The sequence below is a fragment of the Ambystoma mexicanum genome, chromosome 7p (genome assembly GCF_040938575.1).
Source record: "Ambystoma mexicanum isolate Mex_15411 chromosome 7p, UKY_AmexF1_1, whole genome shotgun sequence".
Lineage (NCBI taxonomy): Eukaryota > Metazoa > Chordata > Amphibia > Caudata > Ambystomatidae > Ambystoma > Ambystoma mexicanum.
Genome location: NC_090939.1, coordinates 448,896,814 through 448,924,397, shown reverse-complemented (window position 1 = coordinate 448,924,397; position 27,584 = coordinate 448,896,814). Strand labels below are relative to the sequence as shown.

At 47.8% G+C, this 27,584-nt stretch overlaps 1 protein-coding gene across 1 annotated transcript in view; it reads right to left on the bottom strand.

Moving 5' to 3' along the window:
* Positions 1-27,584, bottom strand: part of SFT2D2 (SFT2 domain containing 2) — a 289,529-nt gene that overhangs the window by 67,622 nt on the left and 194,323 nt on the right. Inside the window, exons 5-6 of the mRNA XM_069636462.1 lie at positions 14,503-14,538; positions 7,180-7,238 (exon numbers count right to left, since the gene is read on the bottom strand). Coding sequence (XP_069492563.1) covers positions 7,180-7,238; positions 14,503-14,538 — 95 coding nt within the window. The remainder of the gene's footprint in view (positions 1-7,179; positions 7,239-14,502; positions 14,539-27,584) is intronic.

Here is a 27,584-nt window from a genome sequence, read left to right as displayed (position 1 = left end):
CCCACTCGGGGTGACAAAAGCAAAACAAAAGAGGTGATGGTTGGAAGGTTTAGAATAAATCTCAACCTCTGGCATTGCTCTGGGCAACCCTCCAGACCATCGTTCTTCGCCTGCCAAGCCATTATTATTTTCCCTTCTGTAATGGCTTGGCAGGCGAAGAACGGTGGTCTGGAGGGTTGCCCAGAGCAACGCCAGTGGTTAAGATTCATTCTAAACCTTCCAGCCATCACCTCTTTGTTTTTGCTGTGTCACCCCGAGTGGGACGGGTATGCCCAGACGTGGGTCCCGTGCCTGCTGGGCCTAGAGACCCAAGCTACTCCTCACTGATGAGCCCCAACAAGGGCGAAACATGTTTGGGGATGCTTGTGGTCTCGTGCAGAGGGAATGTGACCTAGCAGTTCGGGCTGGACTGCCCCTTTTGGGGTGGGGCCAAGCCTGATTTGCATATGGTCTTTTCCCTTCTGTAATGGCTTGGCAGGCGAAGAACGGTGGTCTGGAGGGTTGCCCAGAGCAACGCCAGTGGTTAAGATTCATTCTAAACCTTCCAGCCATCACCTCTTTGTTTTTGCTGTGTCACCCCGAGTGGGACGGGTATGCCCAGACGTGGGTCCCGTGCCTGCTGGGCCTAGAGACCCAAGCTACTCCTCACTGATGAGCCCCAACAAGGGCGAAACATGTTTGGGGATGCTTGTGGTCTCGTGCAGAGGGAATGTGACCTAGCAGTTCGGGCTGGACTGCCCCTTTTGGGGTGGGGCCAAGCCTGATTTGCATATGGTCTTTTCCCTTCTGTAATGGCTTGGCAGGCGAAGAACGGTGGTCTGGAGGGTTGCCCAGAGCAACGCCAGTGGTTAAGATTCATTCTAAACCTTCCAGCCATCACCTCTTTGTTTTTGCAAAGAATAGAGATGGCCAGGATAGTCCCCTTCCCCAGGGGTGTACAATTTAGGGGATTATGACGAGGGCTATTCGCCCGATGATGAAGGGGGTGAGGAGGAGGACATCAATAAAGATGTAGAAGACCCCCAAACCATCAACAACACGGCAGACATATTCGACCCTGAGGCCATCCGACACCCCAAGTCGTCAGAATGCGTGCCATCTCCCAGAGTGGCACTATACATGGCCCAGCATATTAGAAAGCCCCTGGAGAGGAAAGTGAGATCAAGAATGAGATCTGTGTGCCCCAGAGCTGCCGAATAAACTGGCAGAGACGCCAGACCTAGACCCCAAGATGGTCACTTTTGTAACCAAAGCATCCCGAGACGTCAGGAAAGGAGTAGACCGCGCCTGGAGGGGATGTCAGGACAAGCTCCTAGACATATCAGGTCCATTAGCCAAAATTATGGACCTCGCTGAGAAAGCGAAAGATACAGGTACTCCAGTAGACACGACCATCCTAGGCAACTGGGCTCAGCGAGCTGTATGCCTCTTAGGCAACGCCAATTGTGCCTTATCCTCAGAAAGGAGAAGAGGAATATTGTTGAAAATAGACAAGTGGAGCGATCTAGCCACATATGAAGCAGGTGAAGGCGCCAAAGGCCTGTTTGGAGAGGCGTTCACGAAAGAAATGTCACAATTCGTCACAACTTTCTCCGCACTAGAAAGGGCCCAGAGTTCCATCAGGAAGATCTTTACGGGGCAAGTTTTTGCCAGGACCGGACGACATAGGGGTCGTTCGTCCGGTCACTACAACTTTCAGCGAAGGCCCCAAAATCAACGCGCCCAGTACTGGGACTCTAGACAGCAAGACTCCTTCTTCCCGGCTAGATCGAGATTCCCTAGAGGTCGCAGAGGAAGAGGATCTTACAGGCAACCAGACCTAGCAGGCGGGGAGTACTGCAAGCTGGCGTGTGGGAGGAAGAACCCTCCACTACCTGAGCAAATGGCAAGCTTTATCAAGCGATGCATGGGTGCTGCAAGCAGTAGCGGGTCTACATATAAAGTTTATAGGAACACCATTACAGATAACAGAGCCTCGCCCCATATTTATGGCGCAAGAGGAAGCAGCGCTCCTGCACAGCGGACTCTGCAAATTAGAAAGCAAAAACGCAATAGAGCGCGAATACCAGGGAGATCCCGGGTTCCTCAGCAACATGTTTCTAGTTCACAGAGGGGACAAGATGAGGCCAGTAATCAATCTGAAAGACTTAAACAAATGGGTGGAATACAACCATTTCAAAATGGAGGGGATTCATCTTCCCCGAGACCTTCTGCGTTCCAGAAACTGGCTAGCTCGCTTAGACCTCAAGGACGCATACTTGACGATTCCGATAGCGACAGCTTTTCGGAAATATCTTTGCTTCCGATGGAAGGGAGAAGTATGGCGATTTGCTGGTCTTCCATTCAGCCTCTCTTCCGCTCCTTGGGCTTTCACCAAGCTCATGAAACCAGTGGCAGCAGCCATCAGAGAAAGGGGAATTCGTATCATTATCTACCTAGACGACATTCTCGCCTTTGGACCAGAGAAGGCAACTCTAATAAACAAAGTCCAATGGGTTTTCTCGCTCCTGACTTCTATAGGGTTTCTAGTGAACCTAGACAAATCTCAGCTTCTTCCTGTCCAGAGGATAGAATTCCTGGGTTTTACAATAGATTCAGTAAAAGCATCTCTCGAGCTCCCGGGACACAAAGTGAGAGCGATCAAAAGAGAGCTCAGAGCGGTTCTAGTGAAGAAGACTATCTCCCTTCGCAATCTGGCCAGAATAGTAGTTCTACTGGCAGCCTCCATTCAGGCGATTTTTCTGGGACCTCTTCATTACCGAGCACTTCAGAGGCTCAAAATAAAACATCTACAAGGAGGCCTTCATTACTATCAATTAGTAACTCTAGATCACAAAGCCCTCACAGAACTCAACTGGTGGCTGGAAAATATGGAAGCCTGGAACGGTCGCGCCATTTTTGGCGATGCCCCAGATCTGATAATAGAATCAGATGCGAGCAGATCAGGCTGGGGAGCCAGATGAGAGCACGTTCAGACAGGAGGGAAATGGTCAGAAGAAGAGGTACATCTCCATACAAACTGTCTCGAGTTGTTAGCGGGCTCTTTCGCAGTGCACGCTTTTACGAAAGACAAGGTAAAATGCTGTGTACTGCTCAAGATGGACAACATCTCCGCAGTACGATATGTAAACAAGTTAGGAGGAACAAAATCCAGAATGCTAGCAGAGTTAGCGAAGAATTTCTGGCATTACTGTCTTCAGAACAAGATATCCGTGTCTGCGGAATATTTACCAGGGAAACAGAACGAAGTGGCAGACTGGAATTCACGTTATCTAGTGGACTCCAGCGATTGGAAGTTACATCCTCAGATTTTCCAGCGGTTACAGGAACTCTGGGGTCCCCTGCACATAGATCTGTTTGCGTCCAGACTGAATGCCCAGACTCGAGAGTACTTCAGCTGGAGGATAGACCAGGATGCAGCGGGCACAGATGCCTTCCTGTAACCATGGACGGGAGCAGTACATTATGCCTTTCCGCCATTCATTATGATCACGAGGGCACTAGCGAAGATTCGCAGAGATCAGGCTGAGCTCGTGATGGTGCTACCCCTATGGAAGGCACAGCCTTGGTTTCCAGTAGTGATGGAACTTTCTATGGATTTTCCGAGGATAGTTCCTCATCGGCCGGACCTTCTTCTCGACCCGTCCGGGCAAGCTGACCCGCTCGTAACAGTGGGCACGTTACACTTGATAGCCTGCAGGGTTTCAGGAAAAGATGGGACTTGCCAGGAATTTCACAACTCGTTGCAGATTGCATCAGAGACTCCTGGGCGCCTTCCACCCTTCGGAGCTATAGTGCGGCAAGGAACGGGTGGTCCAGATGGTGTTCAGAGCACGAGTTGGATCCCGTTTCAGCCCCTTTAGTAGAAGTTCTCAACTCCTTAGCTTTCAAATTTCAAGAAGGAGGCGCCTTCAGGACAGTGGGAGTTTATAGATCAGTCATTTCAGCGGGTCATGAGGAAATAGAAGGTAGCGCAGTGGGCGAACACCCGGCAAGCTTGAGGTTGCTCAAGGGGATGAAGCACAAAAGACCTCCTATGCCCAAGTACAAAGTGTTATGGGACATCAGAGACGTTTTTTTGCCTCTTTCTCAGATGGCCAGATAACGAGAACTTATCCCGATCACAGTTATCAGGAAAGTTAGCCATGCTACTTTGCCTTACAGCCTGTAGGAGAGTGTCTGATGTCAAAGCCCTCGAGATTGATAGGAAAATATTCTATGCGGGCGGCATATCATTCATCATTACTAAAAGGACGAAGACAGATTCGAGAGTAATTGATTACCCATACTTCACAAGTAATAAGAAACTTTGCGTAGTGCAGTGTATCAAGGATTATGAGAAAGCAACAGCGCATCTTAGACCGCATGGAGTGACCCAGCTACTCATAGCGCGCAGGAAGCCCTATCATGCAGTAGCGTCAGCGACCATTGCTAGATGGGTGAGAGAAGTAATGCATTGGGCAGGTATTGACTTGTCTCTGTTTGGCGCGAATTCAGCAAGGGGGGCGATGGCTTCAATGGCTTCAATGGCTTTTACTACAGGGGTGTTGCTACAAGACATTATGAAGTCATCAGATTGGTCCTCTGAGTCAACCTTTAAGACATCCTATTTTAAGCCTGTATCCGAGATAACAAGTAGGGTGGTGGACAGCGTTGAACAAGCATAATGCGAGCCTCCTGTCTTGTCATAGAATAAAGATTGCCCAAGCTAACAGCTCAGGAAGTCTTCATTCTATTAAAGACAAGGAGGCGAGCATAATATCCCACCCAGAATAGCAATTTCTCAATTTGGATTGTCATGTTGATAACGATGTATCACTGTTGCTCATTCCCACCCTCATGATTTACTCTCCATTCCTTACAGGAGATGAGCAAAAGACTGCTGGATGAAGAAGTTCTCAGAAATTGAGGAATGACAGTTCATGTTGGTCACATTGGACCGAAGAGTTTACAGTTTCCAAGGATTCTGACCAGTTCAATTCCAAGGATCGCTTCGTTGGCGGAGCACAAATACGTTCAGATGGACAAACAAAGAAAGAGGAAAGGACCTGGGCAGAGGGGTTCTTATACAGGGAGCTGCCCTCTGACAGGTGCAGAGGATAGAGACCTGGACTACCAGAGACCTAAATCTCATGGGACTAGTAGTTCGCTGGTGATTGCATGGGACACATGGAAGTGTGGGACTAAATATTTCAAACTTGCCCACTTCGTTTTTCATAACTGTAGTTTGGAAAAAACAAATATGCAGTATTAAAGTTAAAGTTTTAAAGTGCTGATGTGGCAGCAAATAAAGAAAGTAAAGCATAATTGCTTGCCTCATTGTCTTTAATAGAATGAAGACTTCCTGAGCTGTTAGCGTGGGCAATCTTTATTACATTGTTAGGAGGGACTTCTGAATTTACCACACGTTATTTCAAATAATTTCAGTGAATGCTGTGTGGCCTGTGCACATAACCAACCATTTTCATGTGTCAAAACAGAGACTTATTTTTTCAGGGCACTCCTGAGGGTGATCTCGACCTTTGTGTGGAAGGGGAAAACTCCAAGACTGTCCAGGGCTGTCTTAACATCGACAACAAGGGAGTGAGGGATGGCGCTTCCACATTTCCAAAATATTACCAAGCGGCCCAACTAAAGGTGCTTCGGGAATGGCTGGGAGAAGACCCACAACAGATATGGGCGGCTCAAGATAGGGCGGTGGCTAGAACCCCTCTAGGGGAACTACTCTGGAAACAGAAACAGCATAGACATCCCAACATAGGGATCAGCGAAATACTGAGCACGACAATGAAGGCCTGGGACACCCAAACACGTAAAGGCGCAATGTCCACCACGCTAGGCCCATTCACCCCCATATGGAGGAATCCGCAATTCCCGCCAGGGACGGAGCAGGGTACATCAGACGATTGGGAGGAGGTGGGCATAACGAGAATCGGGGAAATGTTCCACAACAAAGAAATTAGACCATTCGAATCATGCCTCACACTCCCAAATAGAACCTCAGGAAACAGATATAGGTATGAACAACTTAAGCAATGGCTAAAATCCCCCGAAGTCGTAAAGGCGGCAACGAGAACCCTAACCCCATTTGAGACCTACATAACATCCAACTCAGGGGTAAAGAAATGGATCTCGATACTATACACCTTTATAAATAAGCAAGATGAAGAGATCAAATGGGCATACATGGGCAAATGGGATAAAACGCTGGGAACGGAACTAACGAGAAACCAGTGGGAGGACATATGGGCCCTGATCCCCAAATTGACAAGATCGGTACAGTTGAGAGAAATGTGGACTAAAATAATGACCCAATGGCACTACACACCAGAGAGACTGCACACCATGTTCCCAAACACATCTAACCTCTGCTGGAGGGAATGCGGAGAGGTGGGGACGTGGAAACACATCTGGTGGGCCTGTAAAGGAATAGTGCCGTTCTGGGAAGAAGTTAAGGGAGAAATGGGCAAAATGTTCCCAGACGTGGAGCAAATAAGTGACGGTGTATGGATGTGCGGATTAAGAGACGACACTACAAAAAGATACACGAAAGCACAACTGAGAAGCTTTGTGGGACTCCTCATAGCGGCTTGGACAACAATAGCACAGAACTGGAAAAAGAGGGAAACACCGCTAGTATTCACATGGCTTCAAAAAGTCTGGGCACAGCTTGCAATGGAAAAAGTCACCCACACAATCCAAGGCACAAAGGACAGGTTCGCCAAAGAATGGGGTAGTGTCATGGAACGCCTACAGTCGGATTTTATGGAACAATGGTGCCCCCACAATATTAAGGTCTCGGACGTTTTCAACGCATAGACTAATCCCTCTGAGATAAATATCACGTGTCCCCGGGGGGGGGGGGGGGGGACGTGGTGAGGTTGGGGTGAAATGTTAATACAAGTTGACTATATGCTGTTCACTAAGGAAAAAATAATAAAGATACGTTTTTAAAAAAAACAGAGACTTATCTCTGGCTTTGCAATCAGAATGGCCTGCTCCTCACTCTGGCTCTGGGGGCATGAAGGTAAGTGGTTCGCTACTGTTTTTGTTGCGTGCTGAACGCTCTTCTCCTTTGCACTTCGAAATCTTACACACCCACACATTTATTTTAATTTTGCACACAAATTATTAGTAGAGAGCAATTGTATTAAGCATTTTATTTAAAGTAGTACATACCAGGCCATGGCAAGAAATTGAAGAAGGCAGAATATCAGTGCAAGCCCTTTGTTTTTCCACTAGAAGAAAGAAAATAAAAAGATTATAGTTAGAATTTTGTACAAGAGTGAGACGTGGCACCACAAGCTGGCAATTGAAAAAGGGCTACCACTGCTTAAAGGGCAACTCCTCTTTTTATTTTACATTTTTGTAATAAATCCATTAGGCCGACATTGCGAAACAGAAAAAAGGCTTCAGTGTTTTTCGCCAACTTAATTTACAATTGGGAAATCTAAAACCAAACCATGTATCCATCCTGCAATTTTTCATTTAAAACACCTCCATTTTAAACCATCCTATGATAAACGTATTACACTACAATAAAGTTAAAGCAAGTGAAAGAAAGCATGAAATCACAACAAGGGTTTATAATTTACAATACCAATATGTGACTGTTCAATTAAGGATTATAGATTATGAATGCGTAAATAAGCACGTTCAAGACCTGCCTTTATTCCACGGTCCAGGCTTTACACTGTACTGCTCTAAAACAGTCCCCCGTTGACCCCAGATCTAATCAAAGTGCCAAAGCTGGACACGCTTTTCCAGACAATAATTGGTTTACCACCCCATTGTGCCTCTCATCTCTTTGGCAACTGCTAACCGAGCCAACGGGATCCCCTGACACAAATACTCTCCCTCTCACCAAGTATATCAGGCCCCTCACTGGATAGCTGCGTGGGTATGACTAAGTGCTGACAAATTACCATTGCAAGTTTCCTAAAAATATCTCCCCAAAATTCTTGCAAAACTGGGGAGATTGGGGGGGGGTTATAAACATATACATAAAATTTGCCTGGTTTTCCACAGATCTAGAACAATGATATTGCCACGCGGTACTCCATTGTTTAATTGGGGCATATAGTGGCAACAAAATTTTAAAAAATGCATTGGTGGCGTCTCTGGTTTACCAGTAGGACGATCCTCTGTGTCATGCCTAAGCCGGACTGTGGCAGAATTACGGGGTCGTCTTCTCCCACCTATGGAAGCCCTTGCTTTACCACGGTATCCTCCTCCTAAGTATTCCAACCAAACAGCCGTTACAAAAAGTGAGATTGAGCCTTTAGCCTCCACCGTATGGGGAGAAAAACTGCATAACTATTGATTTCAGACAAAAGCCGGACAATTAAAAAAGTGCCTGCTAGGAAGAAAATGTTTAAAATCTGCCTGTGCAAAGTTAAAAGGACTAACCATTCGATTGAAAGACATGATGACACCTTTAGACATGAATTGGCCTATGTGGGACAAATTTAGCTCTTCTAGTACACCAAACACTATGCCATCAAAACATTTACTTAAGACTAAATAGGGGTAAGCACATTGGTGAGTTTGTATCTCATCTGAATATCGTGCCACGCATGCATTAACACTTCTAGACAGTTAAGTCCGATTTCTTTAAAAATATTTGGGGTCCCATAGTTGTGTTCTACACCCCACCCTGCTCGTCTCTTGAGAACGGTTATCTCCTGTTAGTCAAAGCATGGCAACTGTAACAATGCAAATCTGGGAGTGAAAAGACCCCCTCTCACAATCCTAACACATACGCTTTTGACAAAGTAACTCTTTTCCTACATGTTTTGATCCAGTTAAATGGTTGGATTCCTTGGAGGCCTATTACATGTTCACGCTGGGAAAAGACTCATAACCAGTCAGTATATTATAGCTGGTAAAGAAACCGCGAGAATGGGGTTGCAGTAATTTGTTAAAATAAACATGCTGGCTTTGCACACAAACAACATTCAAAGATTATCTGCAGAGCAGAATACACAGATCCACGCAAGCATCTTTGAAGATTCCTCACCATCAGTGTACGGCAAGGGCGCCTTGCACACCAAAGTCAATAAAATACCCCCATAATGCAACGGTGCTAAATACCCACACCAGAACATAGTCCAAGTTCCCCTTCACTCTTTATATCCTGCTGCCATGCAGGCACCTCTAAGCACTTCATGAACACCTTCAAAGAAATGTTAAATAATCTCCTACTCGACCTATCAGCGGCCTTTGACTTAGTGGATCACAAAGTCTTATGTAGAAACCTGGATTCAGCCGCCCACTTCTCCATTGAGGCAATAGTGTGGATATAATCATTACCTCCTCAGAGGTATTCTTCTCTTCCTCTCCTTCCCCCAGAAGCTCACTGTCTCCCGAGCCCTGGTTCTCTCGAAGCTGGACTACTGTAACAGCCTCTATCTTAACCTGCCTGCCTCCACTCTCCGCCCTCTGCAACTCATCCAGAACAGAACTGCGAGACTTGTCCTTGGCCTCAAGCCCAGGGACCGTATCTCTCCAGGACTGAAATCTCTACACTGGCTCCCAGTGGCTGCGAGGATAAAGTTCAAAACCCTCTGCATTGTCCACAAGGCCTTCTGGGGCCTGGGTCCTAAATACCTTCAACTCTCTCTTCCCAAATATCTTCCTTCCCGAGCCCTTCGCTCATCCGCCTCCAATTCCCTCAGGGTTAGCCGCTTCTCGAAGCATCGAGCTCGGGGTAGATCTCTCTCCGCGGCAGGGGCCTCCCTCTGGAACAGCCTTCCTGCCTCCCTGAAACTTGAGGAGAACCATCACCGGTTCCGGAAGCACCTCAAAACCTTCCTCTTTGCTTCTGCTTTCTCTCTCCCTCTCCCCTGCTGAACAGCTAATTAATTCTTCACTGAAACTGCACTGATCCTGCAACTGGACCACTCTAAAAGGCCTCGGTCCTGGGCCCAGTCACTCTCCACTTGCACTGATGCCCTGGAACCCCTTTGCACTGCGGGACTGTCTCTGTATCCCTACAGCCCCCCCCCCTTCTCCAGCACTTGCTCTGCACTTACCTCGCACTTGCCATCAGCTGGCCCTATTTATTTATTTATTACTTTACGCCACTTACCTTGTACTGCACTTCCCCCCCTCTCCTTCCCCCTGCACTTTTCCCCCTCCCCCACCCCTGCACTTGCGCGATCTGAATGACACCTGGCCTAGTAGGATCGTTGTCTGTCTCCCCTTGTCCCTCCCCTCCCTGCCTCGTCGCGCCTTGAAACACCTGTGTATAGGCGCGTTACAAATACCATATCATATCATATCATACCTTAGTGACCGAACCATAAGGGTCTTCTCACCATCTGCAGCAGTGGGCCTATCCCAATCACTTGCGGGCTGCCCCAGGGCTCCTGTGTTTCACCAACACTATATAACATCTTCACCAAGCCTCCGTTTTATGACTTGGACCATCTGGGTATCACTTACACTAATTATGCAGAGGATACCCAGATCCTCTTTCCACTCACTGGGGACTATGGCAAGGACTTAGTAATGTTGAACAGAATCTACAGCATCGTTCAGGCATGGATGGCCACTCATGGCCTCTGCCTGAACGATGATAAAACAGAGCTTCTCATCCTAAGAACCATACCTCTTCTCAACAGACTTGGTGCGGATTACTCATCCTTCATCAGTGATGAGAACCTCATTAAAGTCGCTAAGGAAGTAAAAACGCTAGGCCTCTATTTAGACTCCACTCTATCATTTACCAAACAGGTAAATACCCTAGCCTCCTCCACAGCTTATACATGCAAACTCATTAGACCGGGCAAACAATTCCTATCCACTAACAGCTGCATGATCTTAGCTAGAGCCCTGATCCTCTCCAAATTAGATGCTACTATCAACAAAATACAGATACTTCAAAACAATGCTCTTAGATCCGCACTGAACATCTCCAAAAAAGAACACATCTCAGAGACAAGAAGGAAATATAAATGGCTTTCCACTTATGAAAAAAAAAAAAAAAAATCGGACTTAAGACTGCGTCCCTCACCCACAAATGTCTCAACAAGAAAGCCCCACAATACCTAGCAGATTCTCTAGAATATAATCCACCAGACCGACGAGACTAGCGAATTCCTATCGCCTGCAGGTGCCCCGCTTCAAACTCTCCACCATTGGTGGCTCTAGTTTTCCAGTCAAAGCAGCCCAACTGTGGAATGAACTACCCACCACATTGAGAATGGAGCAAACCTTCACCAAATTTAAGCAAAACCCAATTAAATGGCTAATAGAGAAGGATGATAAATGAACGTACAAATCTGATCCTACATGTATATTACTGATGATCCTCCTGTATATAACTGTTTGCTCTTTCCTTACTTTAAAGTTTATGCCCGTCCATTGGTCATCGCATGTACCTTTACCATGGACTGTTTGATCACATGTTTTTTGTTGATACCTTGTAACCTTTGTAACTTTGCACCAAGCTGTATGACTTCTTACTTTCCTGTGTCTGGCACGCACAATAAATACTAAACAAACAAATGCCAGATCAGCGGTTTACCACCACCTAGCAATGCCTAGATTGCACCCCTACTATCTTCCAGAACTGTCTTGTGGAAATGAAACATGGCATAGAGGACAAGATTTTTGATGGCACTCATACCAGGATCGCCTTAAATGCAAACCACGACTCCCAAAACAAACTAGAACTTTTCAAAAAAACTATAATTATATGCAACATGTAAATCTCCTCTGGAAAGGTTTTCTCTCAAGAATTCCACGCCACTAATCCGTAACATATCCCATTTTGGATACAAGCTATCCTCACAAACATAGGTAACCTAGATTTTACAAAGCAAATATTCGTGCGAACATATGTCACCCAGCATTACTGTTATACAGCCACTAAAGAACATTTTACCTTCAACCCCCACCAGTGAACAGATCACTCCCATGTCCATTTTTACTTGGTTAATTAAAAGCGAATGACTCGTAAACCCACAAAGTCGGCACATGAAATTATTTTCAACTGAACTATATTTCACATCAGACACTTAAGCAAACCCATACGGAAGCTTGACCCACTCCACAAGAACCTCCCCATAAAAACCCAGCTACTATAAAACTGCTACTTTAGGTCCTCAACAAACTTGACAACTTTGAACCCTGTAGAACCTAAATTTGTCATGTGTCATGCCGGTTAGGATGTTTTACACAAGATACTGTCTGTGACACAACTTTGAAAAGCCCACCTTAGGTGACAGGGTTGTAACCCCTTAGGTTTAACCAGAACTAACAAAAGGTTTGGTAGCAATGGCTGTACAGCCAGGCTTAATCTAGCAGGGATAAGGGCTGTTGTACTTGGAGCAAGCAATTGGTTCAAGGAAACGCTGACACACTTGCAGTTATATAAAAATAGTGATTTCTTTTAAGTACACTAAGGCTTTAGAAAATAAGTCACGCAAGTATATCCACACAGTAAAATCACAGTAGAATAAAAGGTAGAACACTGTAAATCACAAATGTAAAGCAACACAAATGTTAGTTAAAACTAATACTAATTAGCAAATTTAGATTAACTCTGGCAACTTTAGTTAACTCTGTCTTAATCACTCTTCAGAAGTCCTACCCTATACTAAATGAGTCACAAAGAGTCAAGGGGGCAATGGAGATCCAGTGACCAAGGGCTGAGGAGGAAAGAGGTAGGTAAGCAGCACACAGAACAAGTCTGTAAGGAGGTCTTCAGGTTCGCAGGTAGGCAATACTTTTAGCAATTTAGAGCACAATGGGTTGTTCACCCCAAGGGGACTCTGGGTTTCCCTGGAAGGGGCGGGGGGTGCAAGTAACAGCCTAAATGCAGCCTTCCAAGATCACCTGAGCAACGCAACAACAACAAGGGACGTACCTAGGCTTGGAACAGAACCGTATCAATGAGGAACTTGGTGCAGCAGGTTGGTCCCAAGGTGAGGTGGTAGTTGTCCCTGGTTCAGGTTTCTTGGCCTGCATGGCTAAAGAAGGAACTTTAGAGGGAAACAGCCGAATGCACTTGAGGAGTTGCATGCCCAGCAGTGGGATGCCCAGGAGAGGATCTTCACGGCACTGGTGCATTGGAGCCCTTCAGGGACGGTTGTCCTGGAGAATGATCTTTGGTTGTCGGTTCTCGACTTGGCTGAGGGGACTTCAAGGAGTGGGAAAGTGTTACTGCATGCCCAGAAGGATGCCCACGAGATTTCAGCTGGATCAGAGCTTCACACAACGCTGCACAACAAAATGGCAAAGGTCCCAGGGTATTCAGAGTTTGCTACTCGGAAAGTCACAGCTCTTCATGGGACGGTGCAAAATGCATGCAGTCTTCAGACTTGTTGGTCCCACCCGTCTATGGGAGGAAGTAGTCTTCAAGAGATATTCCTGGTCACTCTGAATTCAGGATTGGGTCTTCAGCAGTCATTAACTGCTCTGGCGATCGCTTGGAAGCTGCTGGGACATCCTTCTTCAAATACCTCTTCCGATTTTCCGTCCAGTGGTCGACTCCCCGATTCAACTCCAGGACAACGTCTGCCCTTTTATGCGAGAAAACTGGCAATTACAAGACAGGCTTTTTATGCAAATCTGGGGTGTGGCAGTCCAAGGGAAAGCCGGCATTAACGCTTAAACTGGTTCCAGGCAGGTACACTGCAGGGGACCAAGGGAGTTTCGGGTACCTCCCCCATTTCCTGTCCTTTCAGACACTCAAGAGCCTTGTTGGGCTTTCCAATAGAAGCCCGCCAAAGACAAAAGACATCTCAAGACCTCCCATACCCAGGCAGGCAGGTAGAAGAAGGCTCAAGTAAGAACAAGTCATGAACAGGGCTTAAAAAAGTACACCCACCATTTTAGGCAAACAGTTACCCTAGCTGTCCCTGTTGCAGCTGCGAAGGCAGCCTGTGAGACACAGATCCACCAAATGTGGTGCAAAGAGGTACACTGCCACCAGCCTGTCAGATGAACTTGTAATAGTAACTAAACATTACTGGACAGTGGGAAAAGGGAGACAATGTTTCCCCTCAGCACTCTACATAAGGTGGAGGGTGCTGATCTCAAAATAAAATGCAGGAGGAACAAAAAAGGATGTCTCCCTGCCCTAGTAGCATGTGTTGACACAGGTAAAGTAAAAAGGAAAGCTCAAGGAGCTTCCAACAGCACTGCACAGAAAGTGCCCTGTGCTGCAATAACAACATGTAGATGCCAGAAAACATGGAGGGAAGCAGAATGCCATTAAAAATTGCCCAAAAGAGGTAAAAAGGGTTCCCAATGTTGGAGTAAAAGAATGAGTGTGGAAAAAGGTTCCCACTGACTCAGGAGGATTAGACCAACAATCCAATAGTCCAACAAAAAGGCTGGGGGACTCACAAAGTGGGAAGTATTACACTCAAAACTTACTTTAAACTCTCATCATTAGAACAGGTATATACAGGAAAAGACCTGTGAAAGAACAAGAAAAAACAATACAGTCTATACGGTACATTTGAAATTCATATGGAAACAAGTACTTACCCAGAAGGCAGCGCACAGTGTTAATCCAAGACACAACTAGATGGATAAAAAAAGATCAGATTAAGTCAAGGCACAACTATCAGTGTCAATTAATTCATGATTTCAGCATGCCAACAATAGTTACTGACAAAAGGCTGCTTATCCATAAAAATCTGTAGAGTAAATCATTTTCTTGGTTAGAGACTTAAATTACCACAGCCCATGGCTCACAGTTTGTCGGTAAGAACATTTCATTTTGGAGCAATATGGTGTTCCAAGGTAGAAGCAATCAGTTTGATGTTAGTAGGATCTGTGCAGTGGAAATTGCAGCAATAACGTACACATGAGAAATGTTCAATTTGATATGATTGTTGAGATGGTTTATTTGAGACTATGCCCAGAGGCGTGAGGCTCAGAGCAAGAACTAGATAACAGGTGTCCATTACATTTTCCCTGGCTCACCTTGGGCAGCAGTTGCCAAGCAAGTAAAGTAAACTAAGGAGGGGAGAAGGGTACAGTGTAAAATGTAGAATATTAAAATATATAATATCTATACCTGTATGGCAATAAAATACTTTATTTTCTGAAAAGGAAATTAAAATGATGTTCAGTTTACAGATAAACAGACTTGTGTAAAGAGATTTGCGTCAGAGTTCAGGGCCGCGAACATACCAGTTAGGGTCACAGGCAATGGTCTTTAGACAAATTAATCCATTGGGTACCAATCTTGGCTGGTTATATTCCAGGGGCACTTTGGTACCTGTATGTGGCAATCCAGGAATCTACCCCTCATAGAAACCAATGGTGGAGACAGACTGCTTCTGATTTGCCAAGTGAGATACTGGTGCTGAGATTGTGTACCCACAATTTTAAATGTAGGTCTATTGTTGAAGAAAGGGCAGAGGCATGGTTGTTTTTAGGAGCCTTTAAAGAGTAACCGGAAATTAGGAGAACCTAGTGTAAACCCAGTTTCCTTGGAGATTTCAGCATAGAAAGGGCTCAGTGAAGGATTCAGAAGCAGGCTGGGTATTTCGTAGTCCTTTTTTTGTGTCCGCCACTCCCCACACGATTTTGGGTGTGTAGTTTTACGGGACCCTTTTTATGTGGGCATTACCTGTAGGGGGAGCGGGCTATGTATGAGGCGATTTCACCTCAGGTTTGAACGGAGCTCCCCTGCTGGTGAGCGAAAATGGGAATGCCGGTTGGGCATATCAGCCCAACAGAGGGTCGTAAGGCAGAGAAGAGGGAGAGAGGAATCCAGACTGAAGCTGAGACTTCTCCAGAGGGCACTGAGGCCCTCTGTTGAGTCGGGGACTTCCGCCCCATTCACTCCAGGCCACCCGCCTATAGGTGTGGTTGGTTGTTCTCCCCCCTTTTCCATCACGGGACGGGGAGTGAGAGCAAGCTCTACCAACAGGCCGGGTGTTATTGATTAGTTTTAGCCAAACGTTACTTGGACAATACTAGTTGTGTTCCCTTCAGGGTGGTGCATAGTTGGAAGGTTGTTTTCATCAGCTTTCTGTGTTTTACATGCTTTCGTCACTCCCCTATCGGTCGTGTGGCATATTCAGTCGGTGGTCATCGGCCTCCGTTTCATCAAGAGAAAGATCAGTGATGGACTAAGTTGGTAGCCTGGCACAGGGGGAAGTCTCAGGGACTGTCCATGACCAGAAGTGTCAACGAGATACTGAGGGCATAAGTGTTCTGGCACAAAAAAAGACTAGTGACAAGAGGAGTTATTTATTTTGTCACATGGAAAACGTTTGCTTCCAGGGAGCACGTGTGGGCATTAATGTTATGGATTTATCAAAGGTAAAAGTGTTCTGTCACAAGAAAGACTAGTGACAAGAGGAGGTATTTATTGGTCACCTAGGAAACATTTGCTCCCAAGGAGCACCTGTGTGCATTACTCCATTCTAATCAAAGGTAAAAGTGTTCTATCAACCCAGAGACTGTCTACAGGAAAAGTTTGTTATGTAATACAGTGGGCAAGTCTCTCGTAACCAGGACTAATGTCTGGCAGAGAGACTCCCAGGACCCCCCTTGTCAATTTGCATATTTAAGTAACTTTGGGTCTCACCCTAAATTACTAGGGGAATCCAGATGTGGACCCCTTGCTCACTATTCTTAGAGAGGCACAGCTCCTCCCTACTGACGAGGTCCAACCAGACCGAAACACGTGTCTGGGGATGTTGTTGGCACTCTTGTTCAGAGGAGAATTGCCTAGCATTACGGTGCTGGACTGCCCCAGGGCAGGACAAAGACGAACAAGTTACTTTCTTACCTGGTAACGTTCTTTCGATGGGAGGGTCCGACGACGTATTCCATATCTATGACATGTAATCACCACAGCTGTGCTGCTTCGGAAACTTTTTCGGCGTCTGCGTCCTGCGTCGATGACGTCGATGCGCCGCCGTCGAGGACCTCCTCCGACGTCCGACGTCATCCGATGTGATAAGTAGGACGCACGACGCCAGTAGCCTCAGTTGTAGTTTTTTCCCCCAGAACGTGTGACATTAGTCAACTGCCAGTCCGACACAAAGCCTTGCGGAACGTAAGCTGCAATCGCAACAGAAATTCTGCAGCGGGGAAGGCAGGGTGGGAGCGATATGGAATACGTCGTCGGACCCTCCCATCGAAAGAACGTTACCAGGTAAGAAAGTAACTTGTTCTTCGAGGGGATTGGGTCCTCCGACGTATTCCATATCTATGACAGACTCCCAAAGCAGTACCAAATCAAGGAGGAGGGAAAGAATTTAGAAACAAAATTTAGAATAGCCAATCAAATAGCAGAGCAAAGGACCGCCTTGCCAAAGGCCAGATCCTGCCCTCTGATGGAATCGAGGGAATAATGCCGTACAAATGTATGTACTGAAGCCCAGGTGGCAGCATCACAGATGTTGCGAATAGGAACACCCCTCTGCAGGGCAGTAGATGCAGCCACGCCCCTGGTAGAATGGGCCCGCAAGCCAGCCGGTGGGTCCTTACCCGCCAAGCGGTAACACTCCGAGATGGCCAAAATAATCCAGCGTGACAAAGACTGTTTCGTCACAGCTTGCCCCAAGCGCTTACCAGCGTAACCAATAAAGAGTTGATCGTCCACTCTGACCCGGGACATGCGAGAAACATAAAAGCTCAAAGCTCTCCTAGGATCAAGCCTATGGAGCCTCTCCTCTTCCTTACCAGGATGCGGAGGAGGATAGAATGCCGGAAGAACAATCTTCTGGGCCAAATGAAATTCCGTCACTACCTTTGGAAGAAAAGAAGGACGAACTCGAAGGACAACCCTGTCCTTGTGAAATACAGTGAAGGGTGGCTTAACAGAAAGTGCCTGTAACTCACTCACTCTGCGAGCGGAAGTAACCGCAACTAAAAACACAGTTTTCAAAGTCAACAGCCTCAAAGGGCAAGAATGTAAAGGCTCAAACGGAGCACCCATAAGAAACCTAAGAACAAGGTTTAAATCCCAACCGGGCACCAGGAAAGGCGACGGAGGGAACACATTAGTGAGCCCTTTTAGAAACTGTGAAATTAAAGGGATTTTAAAGTAAGAACATTCTTCAGATGAGCGCTTAAAGATGGACAGCGCCGCCAGGTAACCTTTAATGGTACCCACTTGCAAGCCCCTGTGGGCCAAAGAAAGCAAAAAGGACAGAACCATGGGGATGTCACATGCAAAAGGATCCACATTCTGAACTCTGCACCAGTCGCAGAACTTACGCCAACGGCAACGGTACAGAGACTTAGTTGCGGGCCTTCGGGCCGAAAGCAACACCTCCATCACGTCTTCAGGGAGGTCCCAATCCTTATACCTCAACCTTTCAGAAGCCAAGCGTGAAGGTTGAGGGATCCGACCTCTGGATGGAGAACCTGACCCCCCTCCCGTGAGAGCAGATCGTCTCGGTAGGGAAGACGACGTGGAGGGCAGATGGACAAGTCGAGAAGGTCCGGGTACCACGTCCTCCGAGCCCACGCCGGAGCAATGAGGATCATCCGGGAACCGAACTTCCGTAACCTCCGCAGCACTTGCGGGATGACGGGGACTGGAGGAAACGCGTACAGCAGCGGGAATGACCACTCCACCACAAACGCGTCTCCTAAGGCTCCTTTCGGAGGAAATTCCCGCGAGCAAAACCTCTCGCACTTCCGGTTGACACTGGAGGCGAAGAGATCCACTTGAGGGGTCCCCCAAAGGGCGAAGATCTCCAGGAGAATCTCCTGAGCCAACTCCCACTCGTGAGAGATCGCGCTCTGCCTGCTCAGAGCGTCCGCCGTCACGTTTTCGTCTCCGGCCAGATGAACTGCCGAGATCGAAACTTCCTGCCGGATGGCCCAGAACTCGAGCTGCATCGCCTCCCTGCACAGAGGAAGTGACCCTGCCCCCCCCTTTTTGTTGAGGTAGTGCATGGCCACAGTGTTGTCCGTCATGATCAGGACAGTCTTTCCTCGCACAGTCGGCAGAAAAGCCTTCAGGGCTAGCCTGACGGCCCTCAGCTCCAACAGATTGATATGGAGTCTGGACTCCGACGGAGACCAACGACCGCTGACTGTCAGCCCGTTGGCATGAGCTCCCCATCCCGTGAGGGATGCATCCGACACGATCGTCACCTCCGGCCAGGGTAGCCAAAATGGAGCCCCCTTCATCAAGTTGCCTTCGACGGCCCACCACAGAAGGTCCCGGGCGACCGAGGGCGGCACCTGAACCGGGTCCGACATCCTGCCGGAGGACTGCGACCATTGCGTCTTGAGTGCCCACTGCAAAGATCTCATCCGCAGGCGAGCCTCTGGCACCAGAAGAATGCAGGATGCCATGAGGCCGAGCAACCTCAAGAACTCGAACGCCGGGAGCGTCTGGGCATGCTGAAACTTGTGCACCATCTGCTGAATGTGAAGAGCCCTCACCTGGGGAGGAAAACACTGCCCCAGGGAAGTGTCGAGCACTGCTCCGATGTACTGGAGCCTCTGTGTTGGCGTCAAATGGGACTTCTTTAAATTGAGGGAGAAGCCCAGCCTGTGAAGGGAGTGGCAGGCGACGGACAGATGATCCAGGACTTGCTCGGGAGAGCTCCCCCTGATCAACGAATCGTCCAGGTAGGGGTAGACGTGAATCCCCCCTTGCCTGAGATGCGCTGCCACCACCACCATGAGCTTGGTGAAAACCCTCGGGGCGGAGGTCAAACCGAACGGCAGGACCCGAAACTGAAAGTGCGAGTCGCCAACCGCGAACCTCAGGTACTTCTTGTGCTTGGGATGGATCGGCACATGGAAGTAAGCATCCTTGAGGTCGAGTGACACCAACCAGTCCTGAAGCTGAAGGGCCTGGAGGACTTGAGAGAGAGTAACCATCTTGAACTTGTCCTTCCTGAGGAGTTTGTTCAAACCGCGCAAGTCCATGATGGGTCTCAATCCCCCGTCTTTCTTCGAAATCAAAAAATAAGGGGAATACCATCCCTTGTTCCTCTCCGCTACAGGCACCAGTTCTATGGCGCCTTTCTCCAGCAGGGCTTGAATTTCCTGCGCAAGGAGCGGATCCGGACACTTCAAAGAGAGGTTCCCCGGTGGATTGTCGCGAGGCCTGTGCCGAAAGGGAAGACAGTAGCCGTGGGTTATGATCTCCAGAACCCACACATCTGAAGTAATGGCACGCCACTCTACAAGATGCTGCGCCAGCCTTCCCCCAACCGGCGAACCATGGGACATGGCCTCATGACTGAGTAGGAGCGGCTGCGGCGTTACCTGAGGGCAAAGAGGCAACTGCCCGAGCGGCCTTGGCACCACGGGTACCTTGTCGTCCACCTCTGGTACCCCTGCGTTGGCCCCTTTGACTGCCAGCTCCTCTTGCTTTACCAAAGGACGAGTAATAGCGAAAGGAGCCACCCCTCCACTGCTGTCCCCTAGGACGAAAAGGCGGAGGTTGGGGAACTGCAGCGCCCAACGACTTCGCTGCAGCTTTTGAGGTCTGCAACCTCTCAAGGCTCTCGTCAGCCTTGCTGCCAAAAAGATGTTCACCATCAAAGGGCATGTTGAGGAGCCGGGACTGCACATCAGGAGCAAACCCCGACTTCCGCAACCACGCAAACCTGCGTATCACGGTGCTCGCCGCCATGGACCTACTGACGCATTCAGCTAAGTCCAAACCCGACTGAACGGACTCACACATGGCATCCTTACCATCCTGGACCATAGCAAGGAAACCATCCCGTTCGACCCCTTCGGGAATATGTTCAGCCACTAACGCAACACAGTTCCACAGAGTGTGCGTGAAACGCGACAAGGCACAAATGGAGTTGGCCGCCTGAAGCGCCATACCACCAGAAGAAAACACCTTCTTCGCCCAGCCATCAAAACGTTTGTCGTCCCTATCAGGAGGGATGGTAGGGTACGACGCCTGCTTTGCCGGGGCCGTGGCCGCCTGCACCACCAAACTTTCCGGAGTGGGGTGCCTGGTCAAGTAGCAGGGGTCGCCACTGGCTGGACGGTATTTTCGCGACAAGGATCTGCCCACTGCCGGGAGACTCTCCGGAGCAGTCCAAGCCGCCGCCACCCTACGCTGTAAAGCCATATGGAACGGCAGTACCGGGTCAGTTGGGGGACCAACATCAAGGATGTCCGTCAGATCATCCTGCACAAACTCCCCTGGGGGAGCAGACCATCCCAGATACTCAGACACCCTAGCCATAAGGCGCCGGTATGAGGAATCGGCATGGGAGCCAGGCTCAGGCCGACCAAATTCCACCTCCGGAGAGGTGTCCAGTCCACTGGCATCATGCAGCGACTGCCTCAAATCGTCAAATTGACTATGGCCCGAGACAATGTCATCTGGCACCTGACTAGGAACCAGGCCATCTGAATCCTCATCCGCCTCTGAAATATAATCCAAGTGGTGGAAAGGCACCCGAGAGTGCCTGCTCTTAACCAGAGCCTTCCTAGGGGGAACACCCGAGACACGGGGCACCTCCGACACGAAAGGCGTCGAGCGAATCGGCGCCGACGCCGAGAAAACCGGCAACGGCGCCGAGAGGATCGGCGTCGACGTCGAGGAAATCGGCGTCGACGTCAGATGCAGCGCCTCCAGTATCGGCGGCGTCGACACAGCCCTCGAAGCCGGAGCCCCGAGCGTGTCCCTCGACGACCTGACCGTCGACGGCTTCGACGACTTCCTCGGAGCCGGAGCCTCGAGAAAGCCTGTCGACGCCCTCGACGCCTCAGACGTCGATGTCTTCCTCGAAGACATCACAGGTGCACACGGTCTCGATCGCGTCGAGGACCGGGACCTGGACCTGGAACGGGTACGGCGAGAACGAGCCTCCTTGTCCGAACGGGACCTCTCCCGTGACTCGCGCCGACTACTCTTGCGAGCGGTGGCTCTCGACCTCACACGGCCGACCCCACTCGGGGGCGCGGACGGTTGAGTACCCTGCGACTCAAGAATCGCCAACATCTTCTTCCCGAAGGAAGCCCATTCCTCCGGCGTCGCACGGCTGGTGGGGTAACCGGCGTGCCGGGCAGAGTCCTCTGAAGAGGACCTGGAAGGCGACCGGTGCCGGCGCTTCCGAGAATGCCTCGAAGAGGCTGAGGAGTGGCGAGACCGACTCCTAGAAGAAGACCGACGAGACTTCCGACGATGACGCGGAGAGTCACCCCTCGAATCATCCGTCGAAAGCCCCGCCGACTTCGACTTCCGGGGCTTGGACACCCGACCTACCGACAATTTCTTCTTACGTTCGCGTAAGGCCTTGGACGTGAGCGACAGGCAGTCGACACAGTCATCCGTGTCGTGGGCCTCCCCGAGGCACCAGAGGCAGGCATCGTGCGAGTCAGTCACCGACATCTTGGACCCACACTCCCAGCACTTCTTGAAGCCCGGACGCGGGGTTGAAGACAAAGTGGAAGACATCGTCGAAGGAATATTCACAAACGACCAGGTTCGAAGAACCAGAAAGAACAGAACTCCAATGAGTCGAGGCTAGAACCGAGAAACACGAAGCAACACGTTCGCGGAAAAAACGGAACTGAGGCTACTGGCGTCGTGCGTCCTACTTATCACATCGGATGACGTCGGACGTCGGAGGAGGTCCTCGACGGCGGCGCATCGACGTCATCGACGCAGGACGCAGACGTCGAAAAAGTTTCCGAAGCAGCACAGCTGTGGTGATTACATGTCATAGATATGGAATACGTCGGAGGACCCAATCCCCTCGAATGATATGTTTGGGATAGTTCTTCTCTGTGAAAGATAGTGAGCTAAAGACTCTGGGTAAGTCTATCGTAACCAGGACTAATGTCTGGCAGAGTGACTCCCAGGACCCCCCCTTGTCAATTTGCACACAGTATCATCTGACATCACCATGGTAATATCTGTGACCAGCTATGTTAAGTATTTGAAGAAAAGGCCAGTGTTCTGTTAAAGAGGAAATGTTTGACTTAAGAGGGTATCTATTTAGCGCATGTACAAATATGTCATACAAGGGTATGTACCACCCTGGTCAAAGATCTATAGTGTGATGAAGGCCCTATGTATGTATTTTTTATTTTTACCAACTGTCTTCCTATAAAGATAAAGCGGACTCCCACTCAAACAAAACAGAACAAAACATGGTTGTTTATTGGTCTTTAACCCCCTATGAGTGTTGGTTTACAGGTCAAAACCCATTTGATCTTTACCTGCAAGCGCCCTTTGTTGGGTAGCTCCTTCCTGGTGGCCATCACACCCTCTTGGGCTATATAGAACTCTGGCACATGTGTGCCGTAAGGTGTTAACTCCCCCCCCCTCCCACCCCATACTCCGGTCTCCTAAAGGTAGCTACCCACATCATTTCACACATCACAGGGAGAAACACCTTACACTAGCAAGACACTAGTCGTTAATTTTTGGTCCTCGCAAGGTTGGGATTCAACACTGGCTGTTCACAGATTTCAGCAAAGCAGCAGCTGTTCCGGTGGTGGTGAAGATCTTCAGGCAGGCTGGCATGCAGAAGAATCACTGCAGAAGGTGATAGGCAAGGGAATGGGGCATCTGTCAAAAGGCAGACATTGCAGTATCAGTTACCAGAAAGTGCAGTCCGAGTCCACCAGTTGTGGTTTAGGGAAGGCCAGGGTTTGTCAGATAATCAAAAGTTCTTTCAAAGATTTACTGTTGCTGGTTGATTTTATACAGATCGGTCTCAGCCTGTGTCCGGTTGTCCTGTGCTACTGCTTCTTTCATGTTGGGTGCACACAGGAAGAAGAAGCAAGACTTTCTCAGACCCTGGCAATCCTTAAGGTCTGTGACCAGACTTTACCCACCAGGTCAAGGAGAGGATGCACAGATTTATTGGTTGCCCCAGGGCAGTTAAAGATTCCTGTGTCAACAAACAGTGGTGGAGCCATGCTATCAGATCAGTCTTGGCAGGGGCGATATACAAAGCTTCCTCAAAGCCCTCTTTTTCTTTGTTTTTTTTTTTAATCACTTTATTTAAAATGTTAACAACAAACAACAATACAGCAATCTCCAGTACACCGTATCGTGTTCAAATTGCAATGCCTATAAGAACCTTAGAATTAAACAAAATAATACAGAAACATGAATATCAATAATATTTGTAACTAGCAATTACAATTTTATAAAATATCCCCAACACACAACCAATAAGACAAAACAACAAGAAACAAAAACACACAACAAACAGTTCCCCGCCACTAGAAAGCATCCCCAACCCATGTAAGGTATTATCCACCAAGGAGTGGAACCCAACCCTCAGCCATATAGGTCATTAAAAGGTCCCCAAAGCCGGGAATAACGCCCTTCTCTACCTTGTCCAAATAGCATAACTTTATCAAAGTTCGACAAGACCTGCATATCCGATAACCACCTTTCCACACCCGGTTTCTTCCTCGACTTCCAGACCCGTAAGATTTGTTTCATTGCCAAAACCAAACCTCTATTAATCCAGTCTGCACAGTACCTAGCTCTGTCCCCTCTACCCCTGTTGGATAACACAATGATTGATAGGAAAGAGCGAGGAACATTCTCCACTAATACAAGGTCTAGTCTATCCAATACCCCAGTCCAGAAATCAGAAACTCTCGAGCACGTCCATAAGATATGTATCAAAGAACCCCCGCCACATCCACAACCCCAACATGAATCAGAGTCCTAAGGTCCCAACCTAGCCATCTTGGACGCTGTCCAATATAGTCTAAAGAGGATCCTTTGTCTAATATATCGCAGCTGCAAATTCATCTTTGCCTGCACCCCTACATGAAGTAAATACATCCATTCCCGAACCGAGATATCCGCACCAAGATCATCCACCCAGGTTTGACAAAGCTTGTCCCATGCCCTCACATCTACCTCTTCCGCCGGCATTAACTTCAGATAAGTGGAAACCCCATACGATGCAGAACGGAGAAGTTCACACAAAGCTGGCCTCTCATTCATGCCCCCATCTAACATCCCTGTCCTTTCGATCAAGAGTACCTTTAAGGCCTCATAACAGCTTCTTTCTCTAGCTCCAATCCCAATGGATGTTCTCAGCTGTTCAAAGGAGATCATGTAACCATTATGCCACACATCACGGATCCTAAGTATGCCCCTACCTATCCAACTCTTCCAGCACAAGGGCCTATTCGCTAATTGCAAACATTTGTTTTGCCATAAAGACGCATCATAATGCATCCAAATATTCCCACCCTCAATGTCCAGAAAGCGCAGCAACGCTTCCCTAGTCGCACCCATTGTAGGCAGCTTCTGTACTGAAGCTGGTAATTTAGACATTGAATAGAGGTCTCTCAGCGCATAAGGCGAAAACTGGTAACTCTCAATTATATGCCAATTGGGAACATATTCATTAACATCAGAGAAATATGAGGTCGATTTCTTCAAGAGAAAACCCGTGCAATAATTCATCCATCTTTCACCGGACTATTCAAAATAAATTTAGGAATTTTAGGCCGCTTACCTTTTCCCCAAAGAAAATCCCAGAAGACTTTGTCAGCAGGAGCAACAACTTTTTTCGTGAACTTCAAGGGGATGGACTGTATGATGTAGAGAACCTTCGGTAAAAGTACCATTTTTATGGCATTAACCTTGGCCCAAATTCCCAACTGCAGTCGGCCCCATTTCAATATATCCCTTTTTATTACCTCCAATATCCTTGACACATTGAAAGTAGTCATTCTTTTTAAATCTCGGACCAAGTGTATACCCAAGTATTTCATTGCTCCCACCTCCCAGCGAAAGTCCCAAGAGCCCAAAACATCACGCGGGATACTAACATCCAAAGGTAAGGCCACTGTCTTCCCCTAATTTATCCTATGGCCCGATAAACTTCCCACCTCATCAAACATCTGCTTAAGTAGTACACATCCCTCAGCCGGGTTAGACAATATAATTGTCATGTCATCAGCATAGCACAGACCTTTCATCTCATGATCTCCAGATCTAAGCCCCCTGAAGACCCTACTCTTGCTTTAAGTATATAATGAGAGGTTCCAAGGCCAGATTAAACAGATACGGATACAATGGACATCCCTGTCAAGTCCCCCTAGATAACAAGAATGAGGAGGACATAACCCCATTGACCCACACCTTCGCGCTAATATTGGAATTCAATGCCCTTATGGTCCTAATGAATGTGTCCCCAAACCCCATCCTCTTAAGGGTGTGATAAAGGAAAGACCAATTGACCCTGTCAAAAGCCTGTTTCCGCATCCATAAATAGTAATAAGGTGTCCCGGGTCTTTGTCTTCGGTAGGCCCATCATGTCTACCAACGTCCTAATATGATCATAACCGTATCGACCTCTCATGAATCCAACCTGTGATCCCCCAATCAGTTTACCTATGCATGTATTCAGTCTATTAGTCAAAATCCTACTAAAAATGCTTAGGTCCACATTCAGGAGTGAAATCGGCCTATAATTCTCACAATTCCTACCATCTTTTCCCGGCTTCGGGATAACGATGACACAAGCCTCTTTCATAGTGGGACAAAGCAAGCCATCCCGCATAAAACCATTGTATAGAGTGCACAAGAACGGTACAAGAACCCCACTCAGTGTCTGGTAAAACTCTCCTGGAAGACAGTCTATCCCCGGTGATTTACCCTTATTGAGCTGACCAATTGCCACTGACACTTCCTCTTCCTCAATAGGGCTATCCATCACAGCTTGGTCCGCACTCAAATTTGGCATGACAATCTTATCAAAAAAGGAGTCCATGTCCACCTGGCTCAGAAATTGATCCTCCCGATATAAAACATCATAAAACGTCCGAAAACCATTGCATATCTCATCCTTTTTGAACACCATTGTCATCTACCAGTTTCTGGATAAAAGAGGCATCCAAAAGACCCCGTAACCTATTCGCCAGCAGTTTCCCACTTTTGTCACCTTGCTCCCAGAACTTTTGCTTCATAAAGAACATGCCCTTTTCATATTGGGCATCCATTTTTTGCTTAAGTAGATCCTTGAATCGCCCAACCAACAACTTATCCTCAACTGCTTAGACATCGCAAAATTCTTCTGCGCTTTCTCCAGTTCCCTTTCCAATTTCTGAAACTCCGCCAAGGTTTTTTTCCAAACCCGGGATGTAATATTTATCAGTTTCCCCCGCACAGTCGCCTTATAGCTTTCCCAGACCATGACAGCAGATGCCTAACCAACATTAATACCAAAGTAATTCTTTGTGAAACTGTCCAGAGAATCAGCAACCCCTTGCTCTTGTAAAATATAAGATTTAAGGGGCCACTTAGAAAACCCAGACCTCTCCTGCCCTATACTTAACTGCATCATGATCAGAGCGTGATCTGAAATATTCCTTTCTTTAATAGTTACCTCTCGCAAATTCTCAGCCAACCGATCAGAAATAAGAAAATAATCAATCCTTGAATGAGAGTCATGTACCGGTGAGTAAAAGGAGAACTCCCTCACCTCTGGGTTAAAAAATCTCCATGTGTCAATCAAATCCTTATTATCCACAAATTCCTTGAAGGACATACTAGCGTTCCCAGCAGTAAATCTACATTGTGCCGAACGGTCCATTTTCCCGTCAATCACAATTGAAATCACCTCCTAAAATCACATATTCCCCGCTCATCTCCCTCAGAAGCGCAGACAATTTCC